General features: G+C 50.9%; 8 protein-coding genes across 8 annotated transcripts; 2 read left to right on the forward strand and 6 right to left on the reverse strand.

Annotated features, from left to right (window-relative positions):
* Positions 1-107: 107 nt before the first annotated feature.
* On the reverse strand, positions 108-2000 carry PC9H_006343 (uncharacterized protein; the record flags this gene model as incomplete). The annotated part of the gene is made up of 5 exons (XM_036775893.1): positions 108-307; positions 359-502; positions 549-1205; positions 1260-1529; positions 1598-2000. 5 exons carry the CDS (start codon positions 1998-2000, stop codon positions 108-110), a joined length of 1674 nt encoding a protein of 557 aa, XP_036631912.1.
* Positions 2001-2173: 173 nt separating this feature from the next.
* PC9H_006344 (uncharacterized protein) lies at positions 2174-3605 on the reverse strand (the record flags this gene model as incomplete). The annotated part of the gene is made up of 9 exons (XM_036775894.1): positions 2174-2320; positions 2380-2466; positions 2522-2577; positions 2634-2709; positions 2773-2966; positions 3027-3100; positions 3153-3188; positions 3245-3411; positions 3468-3605. The coding sequence occupies 9 exons, from the start codon at positions 3603-3605 to the stop codon at positions 2174-2176; spliced, it is 975 nt and encodes a 324-aa protein (XP_036631913.1).
* A 975-nt stretch (positions 3606-4580) lies between these two features.
* PC9H_006345 (uncharacterized protein) lies at positions 4581-6251 on the forward strand (the record flags this gene model as incomplete). Its single annotated transcript, XM_036775895.1, has 7 exons — positions 4581-4794; positions 4852-4923; positions 4976-5379; positions 5478-5658; positions 5713-5789; positions 5841-5891; positions 5946-6251. The coding sequence occupies 7 exons, from the start codon at positions 4581-4583 to the stop codon at positions 6249-6251; spliced, it is 1305 nt and encodes a 434-aa protein (XP_036631914.1).
* Positions 6252-7146: 895 nt separating this feature from the next.
* BUD20 (Bud site selection protein 20) lies at positions 7147-7668 on the reverse strand (the record flags this gene model as incomplete). Its single annotated transcript, XM_036775896.1, has 4 exons — positions 7147-7291; positions 7356-7435; positions 7491-7541; positions 7600-7668. The coding sequence occupies 4 exons, from the start codon at positions 7666-7668 to the stop codon at positions 7147-7149; spliced, it is 345 nt and encodes a 114-aa protein (XP_036631915.1).
* Positions 7669-7986: 318 nt separating this feature from the next.
* SEC13 (GTPase-activating protein S13) lies at positions 7987-9283 on the reverse strand (the record flags this gene model as incomplete). The annotated part of the gene is made up of 6 exons (XM_036775897.1): positions 7987-8567; positions 8621-8710; positions 8765-8934; positions 8987-9105; positions 9157-9213; positions 9263-9283. The coding sequence occupies 6 exons, from the start codon at positions 9281-9283 to the stop codon at positions 7987-7989; spliced, it is 1038 nt and encodes a 345-aa protein (XP_036631916.1).
* A 255-nt stretch (positions 9284-9538) lies between these two features.
* PC9H_006348 (uncharacterized protein) lies at positions 9539-13120 on the forward strand (the record flags this gene model as incomplete). Its single annotated transcript, XM_036775898.1, has 14 exons — positions 9539-9676; positions 9707-11345; positions 11398-11509; positions 11583-11701; positions 11759-11789; positions 11842-11986; positions 12049-12075; positions 12127-12324; positions 12374-12436; positions 12488-12603; positions 12653-12702; positions 12748-12914; positions 12972-12991; positions 13042-13120. The coding sequence occupies 14 exons, from the start codon at positions 9539-9541 to the stop codon at positions 13118-13120; spliced, it is 2904 nt and encodes a 967-aa protein (XP_036631917.1).
* A 59-nt stretch (positions 13121-13179) lies between these two features.
* PC9H_006349 (uncharacterized protein) lies at positions 13180-13775 on the reverse strand (the record flags this gene model as incomplete). Its single annotated transcript, XM_036775899.1, has 6 exons — positions 13180-13196; positions 13253-13375; positions 13423-13526; positions 13580-13616; positions 13668-13700; positions 13757-13775. 6 exons carry the CDS (start codon positions 13773-13775, stop codon positions 13180-13182), a joined length of 333 nt encoding a protein of 110 aa, XP_036631918.1.
* A 227-nt stretch (positions 13776-14002) lies between these two features.
* Positions 14003-20615, reverse strand: UFD4 (Ubiquitin fusion degradation protein 4; the record flags this gene model as incomplete). Its single annotated transcript, XM_036775900.1, has 17 exons — positions 14003-14199; positions 14258-14407; positions 14465-14678; positions 14733-14822; positions 14871-14948; positions 15001-15145; positions 15206-15691; positions 15751-15994; positions 16049-16369; positions 16418-17026; positions 17078-17245; positions 17298-17898; positions 17953-18401; positions 18461-19124; positions 19184-19982; positions 20041-20244; positions 20296-20615. 17 exons carry the CDS (start codon positions 20613-20615, stop codon positions 14003-14005), a joined length of 5739 nt encoding a protein of 1912 aa, XP_036631919.1.
* Positions 20616-20753: the final 138 nt, after the last annotated feature.

The following is a 20753-nucleotide window of genomic DNA, read 5'->3' on the forward strand; positions in this document are numbered from 1 at the left end:
GTTGAATAAGGTTCATATCCACCTCTCGTTAGTATACACTGACTACACATTGTTTAGCATCTGAAATAACCGACTTCCACACTCCCGCGTAGGCAGCCATATACTCTTCACGCTTCAATGGTAAAGCTAGTAACCTGTGGGAGATACGCGGCTGCCGCTAGGTCCAAGATATGGACATCATCGAAGGCATTGTGTCCATTATACCCTCCGAAGAGGAAAATTCGTGAATCCGCGAGCAGCGAGACGTGATATCCACGAGCACTCGGGCCCTTTCCAGCGACAGGCCTCGATTCGTATTGCAGAGATACTACGACGCACACGTCAGAATTGGACAGCTTTCAAGAAAGAGGAGTTTTACCGAGGTTGAAGAGGAGAAGGTCGGAGCGGTATTCGTTTCCATCATGCCCCCCGAGGATGTAGAGATATGATCCGACTTGCGTTGCGCTGTGAGATAGACGTCTGTGGGCAATTTGGAGCTTGACCTGGCTCCATACAAGGGTGACTAGACACAAAGTAAGCACTGCCACGACAACAGTTAAACCACTCACTCAAGTTCAAACACCAGATATCAGAGAAGCACTCTTTCCCGTCGCTGCCTCCGACAACCACCATGACGTCTCCTACGAGATTGGCGGTGTGGTAGCCTCGGGGCGTGGGCTTTCTCCCGACGGTTTGAACTTCCTCCCAGCGCAGATGAGAGTACGAAGACGACGATGATGCAGTCGCGCTGCCTTTCGTTGATGAAGAGTTGCCTCCGCCGTCGTTCCCATCGCCTCCGCGGGCCACATCGAGAGTCCACACATCGTTCAGCGCAGTCATGCCGTTCCCACCTCCGAATATCCACACGCGACCTGCGAAGAACACGGCCGTATGTGCGCGTCGCGGGGCGGGGACGCGGTACTCTAGCTCTTCAGATGAATCGTCTACGCCGTTGTTCGTCTTGCTACCGTCTTTGCTGACCTCGTTCGTGCTGGAGTCCTCTTTTCCTGACTTGATGGCAAGGTTGCTGCTGTTCTTGACTTTGGGCATGGGGAGCTTGGACCAGCGCCGCGTGTTGACGTCGAGGATAAACGTTGTGTTGTAATAAGTCGGGCCTTGACCCCCGCCGAAGATGAACAGCTTGCGATCGACAAGAGTGGCCGTATGCGCTCTACACGGTGGCGGCGTGTCACCAGTCGTATCTGGATGAGACCACTGCATAGTTTCTGTACGACGGCACTCGCTATGTGCACAGTAGATAGATGGAGTAGCCCACTCACCTGTATCAAATAGATAGATATCTTTCCAGCAATCCTTATCGTCACAACCACCGAATAGCCAAGCGACATTGTCCACTAATGTCACTGTATGAGCACGAAAAGTACGCATCGGGATCGCGCCGTACACTGGGGCACGAGACCAGTACATCATCGTGGAGGGCACCCTCGCGCACTCTTTATCATTCGGAAGCCGAGGGTTGCTGCGATATTTCTGTAGCGTGTGGGCCGACGATCCAGGCTTGGGAGAGTGGGGAGGCTGCGGGGAGGCTGCTGAAGAAGAGAACCAAGTCTTCTATGTTAATTTCGAAGGATTTCATACAATATCACTTTGAGCATACCTGAGCGACTTTGTGAACTCGAGCTCGGTTTACGTTTGAGAGTGGCCGTCGAGGAGGACAAGCTGGAGGTTGAGCCAGACAGCGAGGATGTTGGGGGCGTCGAGCCACTGCCATAGCCAACGATATCCATTGAGCTGGACGACGATTTCCCCAATGTTCTGATGCTGGAAGCCTTTCTCGAAATTCCGCCTGTAGCTCCTGGATTTGAGCTCGAGCGGGATACTTGAACGGCGGGGACGTTGAAGGACGAGGTGGACGGTGTCGGGCTACCAAGATACGGCGAGTTGATGGTGTTTGCTCTGTCGCCAGCACCAGATGACGAGCCATCAGCAGACGTCTCCTCGACTTCCGGGACGTCGCTTAGGCTGGGGTTCAGTCCGGCGATGCTGAGGCTCATCGACATCTTGGCTCAAGCTCAAGTGTATCTACGGGACCCTGCACGCGTGCGAGTGTTATAAGTTTGGACCCCAACCAGATTTCACTCAAGATTTATTGACTCGAGACCAGAACGTCCATTGCAGGGAGAGTAAAAGAACGACAGAAAACGGGCAACAAAAAGTGACTCCTTGCTGCATCTCACGCTGGGGGGGCTGCAGAAGTACTCTCCTCCGAGCTGGTGTATGATTTGGTTTGCTCCTCCATCCACGTCCAGAGCTCCTTCCCGACCTTGGGGTCTTGTGAGCCCTTCGATGCTTGACCTACCCTCGCGAATGGTTTGAGGTACTGGGGAGGAATGTACATCATCAGCTACAGAATTCTCCAGGAGCGGCAATGAAACGAACCTTTCCGTTGAGCGATGCACCCTCTTCTGTCGTTGCGGCGTAAAGAGGGCTGAGTATGCCGTTCTCAAGCGGATACAACATAAGACCCTATGAGCATAGCGTAAGAAACGGTTGCAATGAGCCACATGAAGATAGTCTATACAAAGATTTTGCCGGTGATGGTTGGTAGATGTCGTTGCAAGTTCGTGCGTATATTTCCTGAGAGGGTGGATGAGATTTCTTCGCGAACGAGGCGTATGGGAATTGTCTCGTACCCGGATTGATGCAAGTCGATACAATGCCCTGGTCTCCATATCTTCTCGCCAGCTCCGTTGCAAAAATCACATTGCCCTACATCACCAACAAAACAGAACACCGGTCAGCGCCGGTAGGGAAAGCGGTGCTCGACCTCACCAGTTTGCTTTGCGCGTACAGATCTTGAGGGGCCGTCTTACGGCGCGCCGGGGTATCACGCAATTTATTGAAGTCGACTTTGGAGAGGAAGTGGTATCCAGACGTCATATTGACAACGCGTGCCTTGAACCCATTTGACCTGCTGGACGTGGAAATAAGAGTAGGAAGCAGCAGTTCTGTGAGGAGGAAGGGGCCTGGATATTCACGTATAAGGTGCTCATTCCGACGCGATGTATGATAAATCGTAACCTCACCCAAAACGTTTGTGGCGAACTGAAGATCATAGCCCTCTTTTGTCACTTGGTCAGACGGAACACCCATTATTCCACTTTACTTTCGCTCAGTATATATGGCCGATGGCGATAGCACGAAAGACTCACGCATTGTTGAACAAGATGTGTAATTCCTTTTCGTTTCTAAGGAGGAGTGCCTTCAATATAACCCCCCGCGATGACAATCGAAGGTTATATACCTCAAGAAATCTTCTGCGGCAGTCTTGACTGACCCGAGATCGGACAGGTCTAAGACCAGCAGGCCTGGCGTATGTTTAGTTGCTTCAGAGAGCTCTTTCACGGTGTCCTGGGCTTTCCTGGAGTCCCGAGCGGTAATGTATACCTTTGCACCACGAAGCAGAAGCACCTATTCAGAACGAGTTGAGCTACGCATAGTCACTCGACAGTACAAACGCTCCAAACCTTTGCCACTTTCTTTCCGATTCCTGAGGTACCACCTGTTACAAGAGCCACCTTCCCTGTCATATCTGGTACTTCGTCGACTTTCCACTTGGGCTTGGGTGGCCAGCTTTCGTCCATCACAGACAAGTACGCGCCCATTGTTGAAGCAATATTTCGGGTTGGTTGGGGGTCGGAAGTTTAAGTGTGCTAGAGTCCAGTGAGCGTACATGTGAAGTCGACCTGTCGGCTACTGGCGGCTTAAAACGGCCTGACATGAGCTAGGTCTGCTCAATCAGCTGAGATATCTAGTTTGTTGACATGGAACTCACGTAGTGTTATATATAGAACGTATCTTGATTGCAGCTCCGCAATTATCTTCTCGATCGGAAGTGCCGCGGCTTGCTCGTCGCCTTCTACCCAGGCTGCCGAATGTCATTCTGTAGTTCGCTCTCGAGTCTTGCCAGACACTTGGACAACCAGTCCGAATTCGTTAGTATCTCCGTCCTTACCGCGTGAACACCGAAGATCTCCAAGTGCGAAACGCTTTCCAGTCGTGGGCGTTATTTTCACGCTGATGATTTGTGAGGGTCGAGTTCCGTTCGAAACCGAAGTGTCCCAGAATCGTACCTGGTTGCAGGCCATGACGTGGAGCTTGATACTTTCAAAGGTGGAAAGGATTAAAGGATTCTACAGATCGCCCAATCTTGTTTTTTTTTTCAACCAACGGACCCGAGGAGTAGGTCGATCTCCCTCGCATGCCAGGGGAAACCTACCTTACGAGTAGGATGAAATGACAGGATGACAGATCCAACTGAAACACCGAATGTTGCCGGGGGGACGGCTCTCTGGAAATACATCATGACCGCCATACACCGCCGGTATCAAACGATGTGTAATCCTAGTTGTTGCAGACCGCTGCATGTGGGGGTGATACATAGCCCCAGCGCCATCGCACAAGCAGGCGGAAGTGTGATGAACCTGATGAACCTACGGGATAAAAGCAAACCTCACTAGTCAACGGGTTCAACAGAATCATCCCCATCTACAAATACATACCATGGAAACCCAAGTCACATTCAAGGTCATCATTTGGTGAGTTGAGGTTTAGAGCATTTTCAATATTTTATTCACACAATGAACAGCGGCGCTGGAGTAGGGGGGTTAGCACTCGCCGCGTTTATCAGTCGCAACCCGCAAGTTGAAGTCGTCGTATGTGAATCTAAGCCTGAAGTGTCTGCAGCCGGCGAAGCGATAGCAATCTGGAAACGGAGTTGGCAAGTCTTCCAGGACATGGGCTTGGAGGAAGAACTAGCCAAGCGCAACTTCCCAACACCCAAGGAAGGAGAAGGTCAGGATCGAAATATACAGTATACGCAGACTCACCAGGAACTTGTGATATTTTCAGTCAGGGGACCTATTTACAGGAAATCTGACCAGAAAGAGGACGGATACGATTTCCATAGCCATCTTATGCCATGTATGTTCGCCGCGTCGGCTCCATTCAGGTGTTGATCTGATCGAGAGGATAGATGGGCCTCTGAGCATACCAAGACCTAAGCTCTTGGAGATGTTACAGGCAAAACTGGGTCCAAATTGCAAAGTACTGACCTCCAAACGCGCCATAGATTTCGTCGTGGAAGACAAAAGCGCTCAGGTCGCTGTATTGTTCTCTGATGGCACACGCGACACCGCGGATATCGTGATCGGAGCCGATGGTGTCCATTCAACCACCAGAAAATGGGTTTTCACAGACTTTGCCAATCAACAAACAGACCCTGTTAAGGCGGAAGCCTACCTACAACTCGTCCCCCCAAAATGGAGTGGCACATATGCATATAGGTGCAACGTCTCAGCAGAGGCATTGCAAGCTAAATTCCCGGGCCATCGTGCCCTCACTAATCCATACATAGTGAGTAACACGAGTGATAGAGGTGTGCGTATGTTGTTCATTTGCTCTCTCGCGCAGTGGTGTGGCCAGGACAAGGTAATGTCAGGGTGTTATCCGAAAAAGTGTGGCTAACTGGCTCGCAGCACGTCGTTTCGTATCCATTCGGTGCTGTAGTGCATTTTATCTGCTACTATTCGCCCCCTGGGAAAATGCTGGACACCGTAGGCGATGCGCATGTCGTGGATGTTCCTAAGCAACATGTAATCGACGCATTTGTCGACTGGGAGCCCGAGGTCTGTGGTATGCTCGAGGTAGGTTATCAGTGTTGCGTTGAAGACATGATCTAACTACCTACCTATCAGCTTATGAACTCTAAAGTCAGTAGATGGACTATCTTCGTCGTGGAAGGCCTTCCATTCGCTGTCAACGGAAGAGTTGCCCTCGTGGGCGATTCGGTCAGTGCTCCATAGTCGCGTGGTATAGATTCCATGCTGAATTGTGACTAGGCGCATGCAATGACCCCCCACCAAGGAGTCGGAGGTGGCCAGGCTATTGAGGTGAAAAAATCTTAAACGTCTCGTCGCCCCACCCAAGTTTAACCTTCTTGCTAGGACGCTCACCTTCTTGGGCGCCTCTTAGCCCACCCGAAGACTACCAAGGACAATTTGCCTGTCGTTCTGCAGATATACCAAGATATTCGCCTCCCATTTGCTCAGCAAAAAGCTGAGCGTTCTCGCCTCAACGGCCTGATGTATGAGTTCAATCACCCGGATTTCCAAGTCAACTCGAAGTCATCAAGGGACGAGATGGAATCTTTGGGGAAGGCTGTTGGGGAGACGTTTGGATGGTTGGCTAAAGGAGGATGCGATGATGATTGGATGGAAGCCGAGGAACGGCTGAACAAGCTTGCTGCGTAGAATCGAATAGTATCCCAACATAGACTATGCCAACAGCTTGCGAAATCATGAAGCTGCACAGAATTCCGAGCATGACGCCGAAGTTCCTGCCGGGGAAGTGACTAACTGGTTTTGCTGCGTGCGCCACGCTCGTAGATGGTATTGGAACACTTACTTAGCGTAAGCGGAACGGTTCGACAATTAGTACGTCATGGAGCACGGCATGGCGAGCCACAGTGCATAGCCCTCGATCTGATTTCATTTGTTACCGATACTTGAAGATGCCAGTGCTCTAGTAACTCCCGATGAGACACACGAATGCTGCTGCGATCCATTACTCGGGACAGTTAGGTCGCATTCCCGAGACAATAGCATCTTCTTCCTCCATGTCGCCGTCCGAGAGGCCGGTGCCTAGGTGCCTACATTGGGTTCGTTGAGACCGAAGGCCACCCACGCTGTCGTTGACGCTCCTGCCGACGTTGCAATCGATCATCCTTCGCATCTTCCAACATCTCCGCCTGCAACGCGGGCAACAGTGGTCTCCACACACCAAGTCAGCTGTCTGATACGGTGAACTGGGTTTAAGATCTTCTAAAAGACTCCTGCGGGAGAACATGACACTGATGTGCTGATTTATTCTCGCTAGGAAGGCGGGCCAAAATAACAACGGGGTGACACTCAGGAAATGAAGATCGAGCCCTTGCCTCCTGAGTGAAGGGATTGGTGTGATACGTACTATAGCGGGTAGTGGCTGCCGCCTCAGGGGGCCATTCCCAAGAACATTGACAGATACATCGCTGCAATACGTAAACTACTGGGGAGGTTTCAGACTTATTTGTGAAGTGGGATGGAATGTGCGACGCACCAATGATCAAAATAAATAGATTATGAGATATCATCCATGCGGAGATGTGTATTATACTTTTTTGGTTTCTCTCCCCAGTCCAGCAGCGCGTTCTGCCTCCTCAATCGTATAGGCCGGCTCCCTAAGCTGTTTACATCGTCGTTTATGGACCTTGCTCTTCCAATGTGATTGCAAGGCGTGATCTGTCTCGTAGTATCTAGATGGATTAGTTTGAACCGTCCGTCCAGCGTTTACCGTCGATACCAGGAACAATGACCGACTTTGCACATTCGACACAATAATGCTGCGCTAAGCCAGGTGTATCAAAGTCAATTGGTTGTGCCTCGAGATTGGCGCGATTCTGAAGGTAGCGCCCTCAACAATAACTCCGGGATAGAGTCAGATAGCGAACGCACTTTGGGATCCAAGTCAATTAGCTGGATCTGATCCAGGTCCTTCGTCCGAACCTGTGGGTGATATTGAATGAGTGCAATTAGGGAAATATTGCAGAGGTTTGACACATACCCTCGTACGAGACGCTCTGTGCACGTCTCTACGTGCGTGGTGGGCTCTCGAACGGCGAAGGCGACCCATTGATGATTTTCGATGATGAGGAAGAGTCTAAAATGGAAGCGCCCAACACTTTACGTTTCTGGAAAGATATTCCCATACACGAGAACTCAAAAGGAAAGTCAATCGTTCTCATTCGAGGTTGTTTCTACCAATACATGAATGGTTGGTGAATCGTGCGCTTGTAATATGCCTAGAGTTTCGCCGCAGGAACGTCTACATGAAGTTCAAGGCAACAGAAATGTGGTAACGGGCGGAAACCATACGGTAGTAACCAGTTGGAGAGAGCGGAGTCCTGCCGTTGAATAATACGAACCATTACTGCTACATGGAGAATAGTATCTAGCTGTTCATGTCGCTGACGCATTCCCAGATACCCTTCAGGTTTTCTTTCCACAGCGTCACTTTACCATCACCACAGCTAACAGCAAGCAGGTTGCCAGCCAAACTCCACGACACACGCCAAACAACATCAGGGAATTTGCCAGCGGGTGCAGACGGTGCGTTCGTAATCGCAGATGATGGATCGAGGGCAGTCTTCACCCAAGGTGATGTCGGTGTGTCCTTCGTCCATATAAGAACAGTCTTATCTTGCGAAGCGGTGGCAATGTAACTTCTGGGGAGGCCGATATTCGGAGCCCAGGCAACATCTCGTACCCAGTCGGTGTGGCCCTCAAGGACCTCCTCTTCAACCCAGGAATGCGTGTTCTCGCGATATCCCCAGATCTTGACGAGGTTGTCACCGCCAGCACTTGCGAAGCGCTTAACGGTTTGTTGGCTTGGTTGATTAGTGGCTTGTCCTGGGATGGAAGGAGCTTGTTGGGGTGTAATCAAGGAACCGGGCTGAATAGCAGGAGCCCAGGATACGGCGTTGCAACCAACAGCATGGCCATTGAAAATGTCGGCGTCCCACTGACCTTCATCTATACCTAATGAGCGGCCATATCCACATGGAACTGTGGGGACTGTAACGCACTTTTGAAAGTCAATACTGATAGTTTGCCGTCTGAGGACGCGCAAGCAAGAATGGGGCCAAGTTCATGGGGAGCCCAGCAAACAGAATTGACTACATGCCTCCAGGTCAGAACCGCAGCTGGCTCGGCAATCATGCCAAACTCACCAGAAGCACTGTGCAGCGTATGTTCATTAATCTTTGTCCACCCGCCCGTGGAAGGTCCCTGCCCTGGTTGCTCCTTCCAGATCAACACCTTCCCGTCATACGAACACGAAGCAAGTATATGCCCAAATTTTGGATGGGCCCAGGCTATTTGCCAAACAGGTCCTGTATGGCTAAAATAGCGTTCAAAACGCGCGAAATGAAGGGAGGTTATAGCCAACGAACCCTTTCAAGGTCTGGCCTGTCGGCTTCGTTTCACCCTCCACTACATCGAACACTTTCACAGTCCTGTCAGAAGAGCACGTAGCAAGTCGTTTGCCATAATAATCTAGTTGGGCATCATGCTGTCGCCAATGAGACACGTATTACTCTGCGGTCGAAGCAGCTCAACGTACGATCATATCCTCATGAGAGGTTTCCATTGGCACGGAATCAGAGACAGTTGCAGCTGCCTAGGTTATGTTCAGACACATTCCGCTACCCAGATGCACTGCGACTTACCATCTTGGAATTTTGTTGCATAGACGAGCGGAGAAGGTGAGCTTGCGATACTAATTGGTGCGACGTGTTTTCAAATAGACGCAAACACATCGAGCGCCCAGTTGCATGTGACCTAGCCCCTTTGTTGCCCCTGATAGCAGGATATTGCCGCCGGTAACTGCGCACCGCCGATCATGCATTGTTCAGCAGCCCCGATCGTACAGCTGCACCGCTTGCCTCCTTTCGCTGCTGCTTGAGCACCATATACCCAAATTGTCTGCATATTAAAGTCTCGCAATGCACACGAGACCGGATCGTACGCTTGTCGCAAAGTGCTTCTTGGAACAGAGTCGCAAGCGGATCACCTTCCCCAATGCCCGGACTTGCACGTACCAGGCGCTACGGGACAAGGCATGCGCTCACACTTGGCTAGCTGTTGAAATGACACTCTAACTCAGCCATCAGGTAGACCAGGCCTTCTCGCTGCATTCAAAACAATACTCTATTCAATACACCGACGACGATGGAGAGATATCAATTATTACCTCGGAGGATACCCTTACTGAAGCTATCAACTATTTCAACTCGGGTGGAGACGAATCATCGTCGTCGTCTCTCTTCGGCGGACCTCGCAAGATCTCTATTAGCGTCGAGATCAACATGGAGTACGATGGTATAAGTCTCTCTGATAACTCATCCATTCGTAGCTTCGAGGGAATTTCGAGTAGAAATCTCAGCCAGGCCTCCTTCAATTACAGTGCCCACCGACCAGAGGTTGACGACGACTCTGTCACGGTCAGCTCGCGGGATACCGGTGCCCGATCACCATCTCGACTATCCACTCCCTCTCTCAGTCCGCCGGAGGGCAGCGCCTCGTCGTCAAATCTCTCTCCTCCACAAGTCACAGCAGTGAGCCAGAGCCGGTTCAGCGCAACCGCCGGCCGTCTGAGGAAGATCGCCTCCTCTTTATCTGGTCGGAGTCGCGATCGTAGCTTCTCCGGTTTAGAAGAATCGGCCGCCGCACGATTCCCAGAAAACCCTTCCGCCGTATTTGAGCGGCTGAGATACGACGAGCAAAACGCGTCCGATACGTCCAGCGTCGACCATACCTTTGGCCGAGACGCCCGCGGAGCGGCTTGGTTAAGAGAGCAAAACGAGAGGGTTATCATCAACGTTCTAGGAGGCCTGCCTGCGCCATCAGAATCTGACACATCGTCTGTGTCCATCCAAGACGATGCTCAATCCGCTCGCTTCTCGGGGGATCTCTCATTGCAGTCGGATGATCGGGGCAAACGTTACTATACGTACACCCCCGCTCGGTCCAACGCTTCTCAATCACAATATGGTGAAAACGGAGCAACATACGAAAGCGAAGCTGGTATCCTTGACAGTATGAGTGCACCGGGCCCTGCACGACCGAATTCCATGCAGCTAGATTGGCTCGCCGCTCAGCAAGTTTCTTTCCCCGCTCCCTCCTCGCAATCAAATTCGCACAATTCCGACCCACTACCATGCCGCGAGCACATTCACGAGAATGGCATTCCACAGGGCCTTGGACAATACATCCCCCCGGCCCATTCACCGCCACCGGAACAAATCACCGACTGCTCCGCCTGTGGTGTGAGACTTCACACCTTTCGGTATGTCTGTTCGACCTGCGGACCAAAAGCCCCCATAGGAGAGAGCCTTACACTCAAAGGGAAAGGGAAAGAATCACCTAGTGGCTCTCCCGGCCTGACGTATCCCCCTTGGAGCCCAGAATTATCTACCTCGCCGTCTAATTCCTCGCGCACGCTGATAGGTGACTTGGATCTATTTGGGAACCCTTTCCGTCATAAACCACTTCCTTCAATACCACCGATATCCGGGTCTCCTGGGAGTTCTTCGGGATCGTCTCAGTCTGCTCATGGACCTGGCTACGAACTCTGTTCGGGCTGCTTGGAAACTGACGGCGTGACCCATGCTAAGGAAGGGCCTCTAAATCCGACTCTGCCACCTTCACCTCAAGACTTGCAAGGACATAGTTCCACTTCTCGACACAAGGCGCCTCTTCGCCACGCCTTCCAAGAGAAAGTCTGGGGACACACCGGCTGGGATGACGTCGGTACGCAATGTATATGATTCTCAATCTACACGAGACTAACCTCTGCGCCTAGAACACGACGAATCGAAGACTTCTAACTGCACGTTCTGCAAAGCCACCAATCTGCGCAAAAGCTATAAATGCGCGTCATGTAAGCAGCTCAACGTCTGTCGCGGATGCTATAGGTAAGAACCTCCAAGCTTCATCTTCACGTGCCGCAGTCATTCAGGAGCTTATTACGCCTCCCCCCAACCGCAGTCAAATCCACGAACTACATCCATCTCACGCGTTTCTGGTGGTACCAGAACGACGATTGCGTTCCTATAGTGACCCAGATCATATACCTGCAGCTCCTCTCGACATGGGTGACGAAGAAAGTAGGTCTATACTGCCCTCGTGCACATATATACACACGGCTAATTTGAAGCGCAAAGCAATGAAACATCCGGGTATCAAATGCTCACAGTACGATCTCCATTCTCCTGATCTCACGCGCGTAACTAACGCCCTCCATTAGTTGTCTACAAGATATTGTCGGCGCACGATTCCATTGCCTACTTTGCCAGGCAGTGGACATCTGTTCAAACTGCGAGTCCGCCGGATTGCCCGGAAACTTCGACCCAACGGAAAGCGGCCATACATCGGCTCATGTAATGATCAAGGTAAGTTTGGCCTTCACCACATCTCCTCCTCCACAAAGTATAATAAGACCCTTCACCCTTAGATTCCGTATCCGCTAGACTCTTCGGAGGTTAGTACATCTCTGGCCATGCCTCTGTCAGTGCTAACTTTCGGGGTCCAGCTCCATACGGCCAGTCAAAGAGCTATCAACCTCTGGCAACGGAGAGATGGTGGTAATCTCAATCACTCGACATCAGAAACTGATCTGAGCTCGGCCGTATCATCGTACGCGAAAACTGTGGTCGGCTCGGGGGTATCGGGTAATCCTCAGAGGGTGTCTCCTAACGATCATGGGACGATATGCAGAGGCTGCAACAAGGTACGTGCGTCCCAACAACATTGTATATTTACCCCTCATTAGATTTTAGCCCATCATCGGCATCCGATATCAATGCGCGACCTGCCCTTCAAAGCCAGCACCATTCAGCCTAGTATGCTCGTTGTTATTCTTCGAAGTTTGAGCCTTCTAAAGTCCTATCTAGTGCGAGTACTGCGAAGAGCGATCCTGGCATATTCACAACCCCCTTCATGTCTTCTTCAAATTACATCGACCTGTGGATGTTCCTTTGGAATCGGAAACCCCATTCTTGCCACTACTGTAAGTGATTTCCATCAACTGTCCAGCAAGTGGAATAACCCCATTGTAGGTACTCGCAACAAGTTGCAGCAGGGTATCATGATCTCCATAACCCCAGAGGTGAGTTCATTCGTTCCACTGAAACTGGGCTCTAACGTTGCCCAGGATATTTGCGATCCCTTAGACATGGAACGGCTTTATGCGACTGTTGCATGAATCACATACAAGGCGAATGGTACCGCTGCGCGTACTGTGGGCGTGATCTCTGCGAGGATTGCGAGTCTATTGACGTCCATGATGAAACGCACATATTCATCATGTTTAAAGGACCGGCAAGTGCTATTTAAATCACTCATTTAATCATGTACGCCTAATTCGCGATATTGCAGGTCGATATGAATCGCTTCAAGTGAGTACGCTACTCAGGAATTGCATGCATGCAACTAATTTCGCATTCAGACAAGCGTTCCAAAATTACGAGGATCCAAATGGGAGCGTTCCCATTATATCTTATGCCGTATATACGAAGCCTGCATAGCCGCTTCTGACCCATCGAATGCCTGTATTTCGACCATATAATAGTTGTATTTAGTATAATCAACCCTTTTTGAAGCCTGTAATTGATGGTCAGTACACGTATAAACAAGGTTCTCACAGACTGCAGGCGTACCAAGACGACGACGCTCGTAGAATAGATCTGTCCGACTTGCACCTAGATTGACGATCTTAGGGCAGCCATCACGGTCCTTTTCGAGTCTGGTGCACTCAGAGCAATAATACGCATCGGAAATACCTGACATCTTATCAGCAATTGGTGAATCAATGCAGCAAAAGGCGTACCTGGTGCACCACAGATGATACAGCGTCCACCGTATGTACCAAAGTTACACTCGTCGCATATTCGCACCAGAGTTTCAGGCCGGACATATGAATCACAGACAGGGCTTTCATTTCATCAATCCAGAGTTCATATGGAGGTCCGTATTAGCAGACTCACCACTTGCCGTCGCACTTCTCACAAAGACGACCGATGGCTAGACAGTATCGGTCAGCATTGGAAACTTTGTGCACGCGCGACTGCATACCTATGCCAGGTTGGCGCCTACACATAATAAGATCTGGCAATACACATTGTATCAGACCAAAATCTGATAGCGTCAGGGGACAAACCTACCTGGATGATGCTTGGACATGTTGAAGTGACTCGGTGGTGGTAGTAGTATTCGAACTTCGTCCAGCTTCAAGCTTCAGAAGGTTTAGACGCTGTGATTATATAAAAGGCGCTTATTTATTAAATCTACGAATTACGAATGAAAGTTGAGTCACTGATATATTCGAGTCTACGATGTCATGAATATGAATAGCAGAAAAACAATGCATCGATATCTTGTACAATAGTCCGTTATTATTTGTAAGTCATTTACGACAGATGGAAACTGCCAACCCCCTCCTTCATCGCTATTCGCACTTTCTCTCGAAGGACAGCTTTCGAGCTGTATTCCGGGAGCTTCAAATAATTGACGCAGGTCATCACACTCGGTAAGTAATCGTCTGCGGTGAAAGGCGCTTCATGCGGTTTGCGCACAACGGTCAGAGGCGGGTTCAGCCCACGGAAGCCTTGTATTCGGCGTCAGACCGATTGTACATGCGATATGACATGAAATGGTAGACGTACCACCAATAGGGAGCTTGGGACTTCCGGTTATAAACTGCAGATAATCGCGTCGCGTCGGAGCGTCAAACTCAGACATGACCGCGATGAGGTCGTGAATGGAACGACTCTCGGAGTTGAATCCATGATCTGCTTTGAGTGCTTCTTGTAGTGCTGTAGGAAGTTGTCCTGCTTAGTTCGGGTAAACAGAATGAACCCTCTAATGCTTACTTTCGATGCTCCAATCTTCGTCCGAATTTCCGAAAAGCATCACAAGTTCGTCCGCAGAGAACGTTTGTAGGTCCGTTATGGGGAATACTTTCGAGAAACCTTCGCGGAAGGCTTTGACTTGGACCTGTGCCCCCTTGCCGATGATCGTCTCCAACACGGCTTGTATGTATTCCTCCACGTTGTCCGAAGTTACTGCCTTCTCTCGACCGCCAGGCTAGAGCAATCACAAAATCAGTCTGACGAAACGGTGCACAAAGAAAAACAATACCATAAGCTCGATATCGTAACCGGGAACGGTGAAGTCCAAAGCCAAGTCCTCGATGTTGACGGAGTCCAAGAGTGCAAGTTTGCGAGATAACTATAGCCAGGTAAATTGCGTGTCAAGCACTTCAGGTATCGCGCCCACCTTGTCAGTTGATCCTTGGCGCTTGCCCACCATGTTCTGTAGCTTCGCCAACGAACTGGCGAGACCGCTATCTACGAGCTATAAAGGAACGGATAAATACTTGGGGTGATCTTCGTATAGCTATGACTACCTTCAAGGTCTGAATCGTCAAAGGAACTTCTTCTCCGAGCACGAGTTTCAAGAAGACTTTGTTGAAATGAAGATCGATGATCCGAGAATCCAGCATGGCTTTCGCTACGAATTGGCCAATCACCCGGAGGATATGCGTTCGTTTACTACACCATAGAAGTAGTTGATCAGAGAAGTGCCAATGTTATGGAGGAGAGAACACGCACTGTCCGCCGTCACTTGCTATATCTTCTGCGCTCAGAGGCGCAGGATAAAGCCCTGTTGGGTGTTGCACATACACCCCCGTCCCCGAGGTGTCCGAATCCCTCCAGATCTTGAGGTCCTTGCGAGCAAATTCTCTGGAAACTAGCGAGTAGAACTCCAGTGTAGGCCCCAAACCAGTCCCAGCTTCTTCAAAGTACTCGACTTCCAGGATCGAGGAGGAGGAACCGTACAACTCAAACACCTTCACCGCTGATTCTAGGATATGTTTTCTAGAAATGCGGACTTTCTGTCGCTGCAAGCGTCCCAAGAAACCGATGCCTTCGTCTCGCCGCGATGAATCTTGATTCCTGGTTTGCTGACTCTGCCATTTCAAAATCAGGCGTGCATAACCGAAAGAAGTCGACTGTAGGAAGTTGTAACGAGTGGCAAATGGGAACAGGAAAGGGAAGTGCTGGGGCAGGTCCAATGCCCAGTCTGGCAGACATGAACTATATAGCATCGGGTAGTTAGTAAGAGCACACGTATATCGACCATCAAAACGTCTTACCTAGCGACAATCATAGGTTCCTCAAGCTGGCGAGTAAGTTTAGCCGTTAGCTTGTTGTTTATGAAAGCCGCTTCGGATAGTGTGCGCTGATCGTTTACTGGGATCGACCGCTCAACTTCGAGAGTGTTGATTTGATGTAAAACACGAAGAAGACGCAGTATCTTGGAATGTGGTGCATCCTCGGGCATGGATGTCAGTATTGGGTTCACCGATCGGGATTTGTTGGCAATTTCCTCCGCGCGAGCTAAAGACTAAGGTTGAGTACGTTTAATATAGTGGAAACAACTTGGACACTGACACTCGGTAGAAGGGGCAGGGCCAGTGACTTTCTTGAACTTCACTGTGTAGATTCCTTGCCAGATGAGACTAGGAGGAAGAGCGCCCGTTTTCTTGCGCATTTCATGCTGGTGGATAGCTCCGTAGATCGTTAGATCCAGAGGAAGGGGTTGATCATCCATTGAAAATTCAAGATGCCAGTCGGTCGGCTTAGCCTTCAGAGCTGCAGCGTACGATGCCTTAGAAGAGCCACCTCGACTTAACGAGGATGGAGTTGCCTCCTTGATGCTAGGCGTCGCGACACGAGTGCCCTCCGGGGTCTGAGCGACAACTTTGGATCCATCTAACAGTGTGTTAAACAAAGGCCACAAAACGCTATCCTAATACTTACCTTCAGCAATTGATAGGTTGACCGTCTTCTCTGCACCATTGTTGTCTCCCTCCTCGTCGAACAGTTCTGCATCTACATCATCCTCGGAGAAGTCGGCTTGGAAATCACTGTCCAACATGTCTCCGGGCAAGGGTTCGGCTTGCTGGGCATTGATGGAACCTGTGGCATCATTGCCCTGATTAGCCTCCGATGCAGTGGCCTCTTGTGAAGGCGCATCAGCAGAGGTCGACCCTTCAGCGTCGGCTGATGCCTGTCCGGACGCTCCTGCCTTCTTCGCACTGAGTCTCTGACTTCTCCGTCGACCTACCGAACTCGACGGCTGAGGCTCATCAGCTGGGGTTGATGAAGATGGTGCCGATGCCGCTAGGTCGGCCGCACCAGCAAGCCCGTGCGCTTGCAACGCTGCAAGCATCCCAGACAAGCGGCTGGTGTTGCTCAACAAGCTCGTGATACGAGGACGAAGGTAGTCATGAAGTGCTTGGAAAGTCGCTATGGCATGAATTGACACGACGATATTGTGGATGTTCCTAGGCGAATCCGACTCTTCGCTGGCGACCAAACGCAGTCGTAACTGACGTGCTAGCAGCGAAGGCGAACTACGCTTTGAATCTATAGAGAATCAAATCAGTCACATTGCGCAAGAGAGAAGAAATAGTGTACCATCCACGCCTTGCGAGACGGTGATGACATCGAAGGACTCCATTCGAGTCAAACTTTCTTGCAGCTTTTTTACGATAACTGTGAACGGCGTTTGCACGTTGTTATGAGCCTTAGACTTCCGACCAGTGAAGGCGTCAAGGAAGATTTCCCTTCGTCGTTTGGTCGTGGCTATGGGCTAGCTCAGCCAACGGTCGCTGAATTCTGTGCGGAAAACACTTACTCGTTCTGTCTTCATCCGTGGTGAATTGTAGTAACCCATCGACAACGCCAGTCTGGAGAAGCTCGAAGCTAGACACCGACGTAGGACTCGACGTAAACAGGTCCGCCAATTCTCTCAAAGCCTTCTGCAAGTCCTTCTCTGTGGCATCCCGTACTGACATACGTTCGACAATGCGGCGCAGGGCCTCGAAGTGCTTGTCGCCGTCCCGCTGCTCGTCACCAGCGAGGTATTTAAAGCGAATGACTCTTGCACGTAATGTGATCGCATCGTCGGGATCTAGCGCAAGTGAAGAGAGTTTCTTGAAGCCGGGAATCGTATGAGCGGACGATGATTGCACCGGAGCGGGAGGTGGGTCTGGAGTCGAAGATTCAGAAGATTCCTTGTCCTTGTCCTTTTCTCTTTCTTTTGACTTGGACGTGGTTAGCGTACGCTGCACCAGCGTTTCAATCTCGTGGAGAACACCTTCCCGACGGAAGGTAGGCTTGTAGGATTCGGGAACCTTGATCAAGAACAACTCTACTAGCTGAAGCGCGCCAATAACTAGCGATGGGTGATCTTTGGACGACAGGATGGACGAAGCAAAACTGGCCACAGGTACACACTGGATCGATTGGTCAGCGACAGGGTAACAGGGATGGAATGCACTGTAACTGACCGCAAGAACTTTGTTGAGCCCTTCAGCATCCAGGAAGCTGACGGCTTTGAGGAGACCTGTTAGCGTTTTGACCCGGACTGGGGTTATAACGCTTGCTGCATAAACATCTACGAGGATGGGGACCATCAACTGCATGAATCGGTCAGTAACTTCAGGTTTTGAACGAAGAAGTTCGGTGCGATCAGGTGCAGGCTCTTTCGGCGGTGTGGCAGAAGCAGAAGCGTCGTCTCCTTCTGGTGGCTGTGACTCCGAGGGTGCAGAGGGTGCCGGAGTTCCTTCCTGGGCCTCAGCAGGCGAAGGGGCGGGTGAAGGGGCAGCAACAATCAGGCCGGCAGCAACCAAAGGAGCCTGAAGGACCTGCTTCGCCGCCGCCCTGTCGGCCTTGACTTTGGCCTTCATCATCCTTGCCAACGACTTCTCCGTGTAAGACTTATGATCGAATACTCCATCTGTGACGCACGGAATGTCAACAACGCGAGTTATGGTTATGCATCAATGAAGGTCTTGCCTTTAGGTATTGGGGGCATGAGCTCTGACACCAGACTCAGCGCTTCCTCTATCTGTTCTTTCGGACGGTGTGCAAGATTCTCCATCACAGTCATGTCAGCTAGTCCTCCGCCCAATCCCTGGCCACCTGCTGAATCCCCCTGTTCGCTGCCCCGCTGCCCCGCTGATGGTAGGACACCCGTGAGGATTTGGTACAGTGTGTCCACGATATCCGCTTCCAATAACGTCAGCGCAATCTTCGGGCTTGCCCTAGCGGATGTAGCCAACGCGCGAAGTAACAGAGTAAAGGTATTCGCGGCGATTAGTGGCGAGCCGCCCGCTGGTAGGAGTAACGAGTTGACGGCCTGGATGAGATCCTTATCGACAAGAGTTTCTAGGTGTTCTATAGAAGACCTATGGTAAGAGTCAATGACCCGGATAACGCAAAGACATGCGAATTCCACGAGTCGCTGATCTGAGTAGGACAGGCAGTTCCGGATGATAGGCCAGACTCCGTGAATCTGAGTAAAGTGGTCAGAAGAGATGTTACGGCAGCAATTGCAAGCGGCCTGGAGTGCGGTGCGTTGAACTGCGATGGAAAAGAAGTCCAAGTAGTTAAGAAGGGCAGCTAAGCCACCCTCCCGCACGATAGAACTTGGGAATTCCTCCGAGATTTTCTCCAATGTCTGTATACAAAATGAAAGGATGAGAAACTGGTTGAAACGCATGCTAGGTAGTGCCTCACGCTCAGTGTTTGTTCAGCAAGGTCAATGTAAGATATTTCGATGAGTTTACTGCAAAGCACCGGGATCGCACCGTGGTACACAACGGTGTGGGCGACCCCAGGCAGTGCTTCCATGAGATTAGCGAGACAACGACAAGCAAGTACTTGCGCTTCTAGATTCTCGTCCCCTTGATAGGCGCCACCTGCACTCATGGCCAATGCTGCTGCAAGAGCAGCGTCCTCATCTTGGGGTTCTTCGTCTCCATCATGGTCTTCGTCTTCTTCTGCACCTTGTCCACCAAGGATGCGAACTAATTCCCTAACAAACTGCTCCACCGGAAACGAGCCAGCTAACGTATCTTCCGTGCTGATGCTAAGAAGTTCACTGAGCTCCTGTAGAGTAATCATACGAGTGGTAGGGTCGGCGGTAGGCTTGATATTGGTGAGCATCGTCTTGAGGCGAGAGGAAAGGGACATCATATACGATCCAAACTGACGGAAGTCGCCGAAGACACTCAAGGCCGACGCTTCATCGGGAGGGCGAGAGGAAGAACCATCCTCGTTCGTGGGGACAATGCCATCTCCGTCGTCTCTATCGTCCTCGTCATCATCATCATCTAGCTCGTGCCCATGATCCCCACCATCGTGATCATCCTTGTCGTGCCCTTTCTCAGCATCCCCTTCAACGACGGGATCGCTTTCTTGTCTATATTCGGGGTCAAGCATCTCAACATCATCTTCATCATCGGCTATTCGAGACGATCCTGCCATTGCCATAGCTTTAGTTTTCATGGCAGCTTTGCCTTTGGTAACAGTGGGGCTGGTGGACGTGAACGCCTTCAGCTTGACCATATACGTCGGGGGGAAGGGGGACTCACCGAGGCTTTCTCGGCATTACTGACAAATTCGTAGTAGATGATTTGGAACGAAGGGAGTAACCGGTTCTGGGACGCTTAGATGGACCCGCAGTGTCTTCGTCTTCAGAGGATGGTTCGGGAACTGCACGCTTTTTTCCTTTGAGGTCTTTCGGGGGTTCGCTGATTGTAAGTGGAGCGGCGGGAGGGTTAGTCGGTTTGCGACTGCTGTGGGCGCTAGGGTTAGGTGAATACATGAAAGGAAGACGGTGCGCATACCGCTTGCTGGCACGGGATTGTTCGACTTCTTTCCCTTTACCTTTAGCTAAGGCTGTGTCTGCCGAACGTTTGGTGCGTTGGGATGAACGAGTAGAACGCGAGGATGATTCGGGGACTTGAGGCGTCACCAAGGGCGTCTGGACCTGATCTTCAGGCTGTTTACCCTTGATCTTGCGGTTCGCTGGCTTTGCTCGGGTGCTGGAACGCAGGTTCCTGGACTCTGTTTGTTGGTTCGTGGACGTGGATGCACTTTGCTGACGGACGATGGAAGAACTGGCGCTGTGGGCTGCTTCTTGGTGTTCGTCTGATAGTAAGTCCATTTAGATGCACGCAGCCATCGAAACCAGGCTTTGTCCACGCAAGTAGAATGAGATGAAGCCCACGTCAACGGATTCCTGAAATTACCTTAGTTGCTCAGCAAGTGATGGTGGAGGTGGTGGTGGTACGAGGCAAGGCGC

Source organism: Pleurotus ostreatus, assembly GCF_014466165.1.
Source record: "Pleurotus ostreatus strain PC9 chromosome Unknown scaffold_4, whole genome shotgun sequence".
NCBI lineage: Eukaryota > Fungi > Basidiomycota > Agaricomycetes > Agaricales > Pleurotaceae > Pleurotus > Pleurotus ostreatus.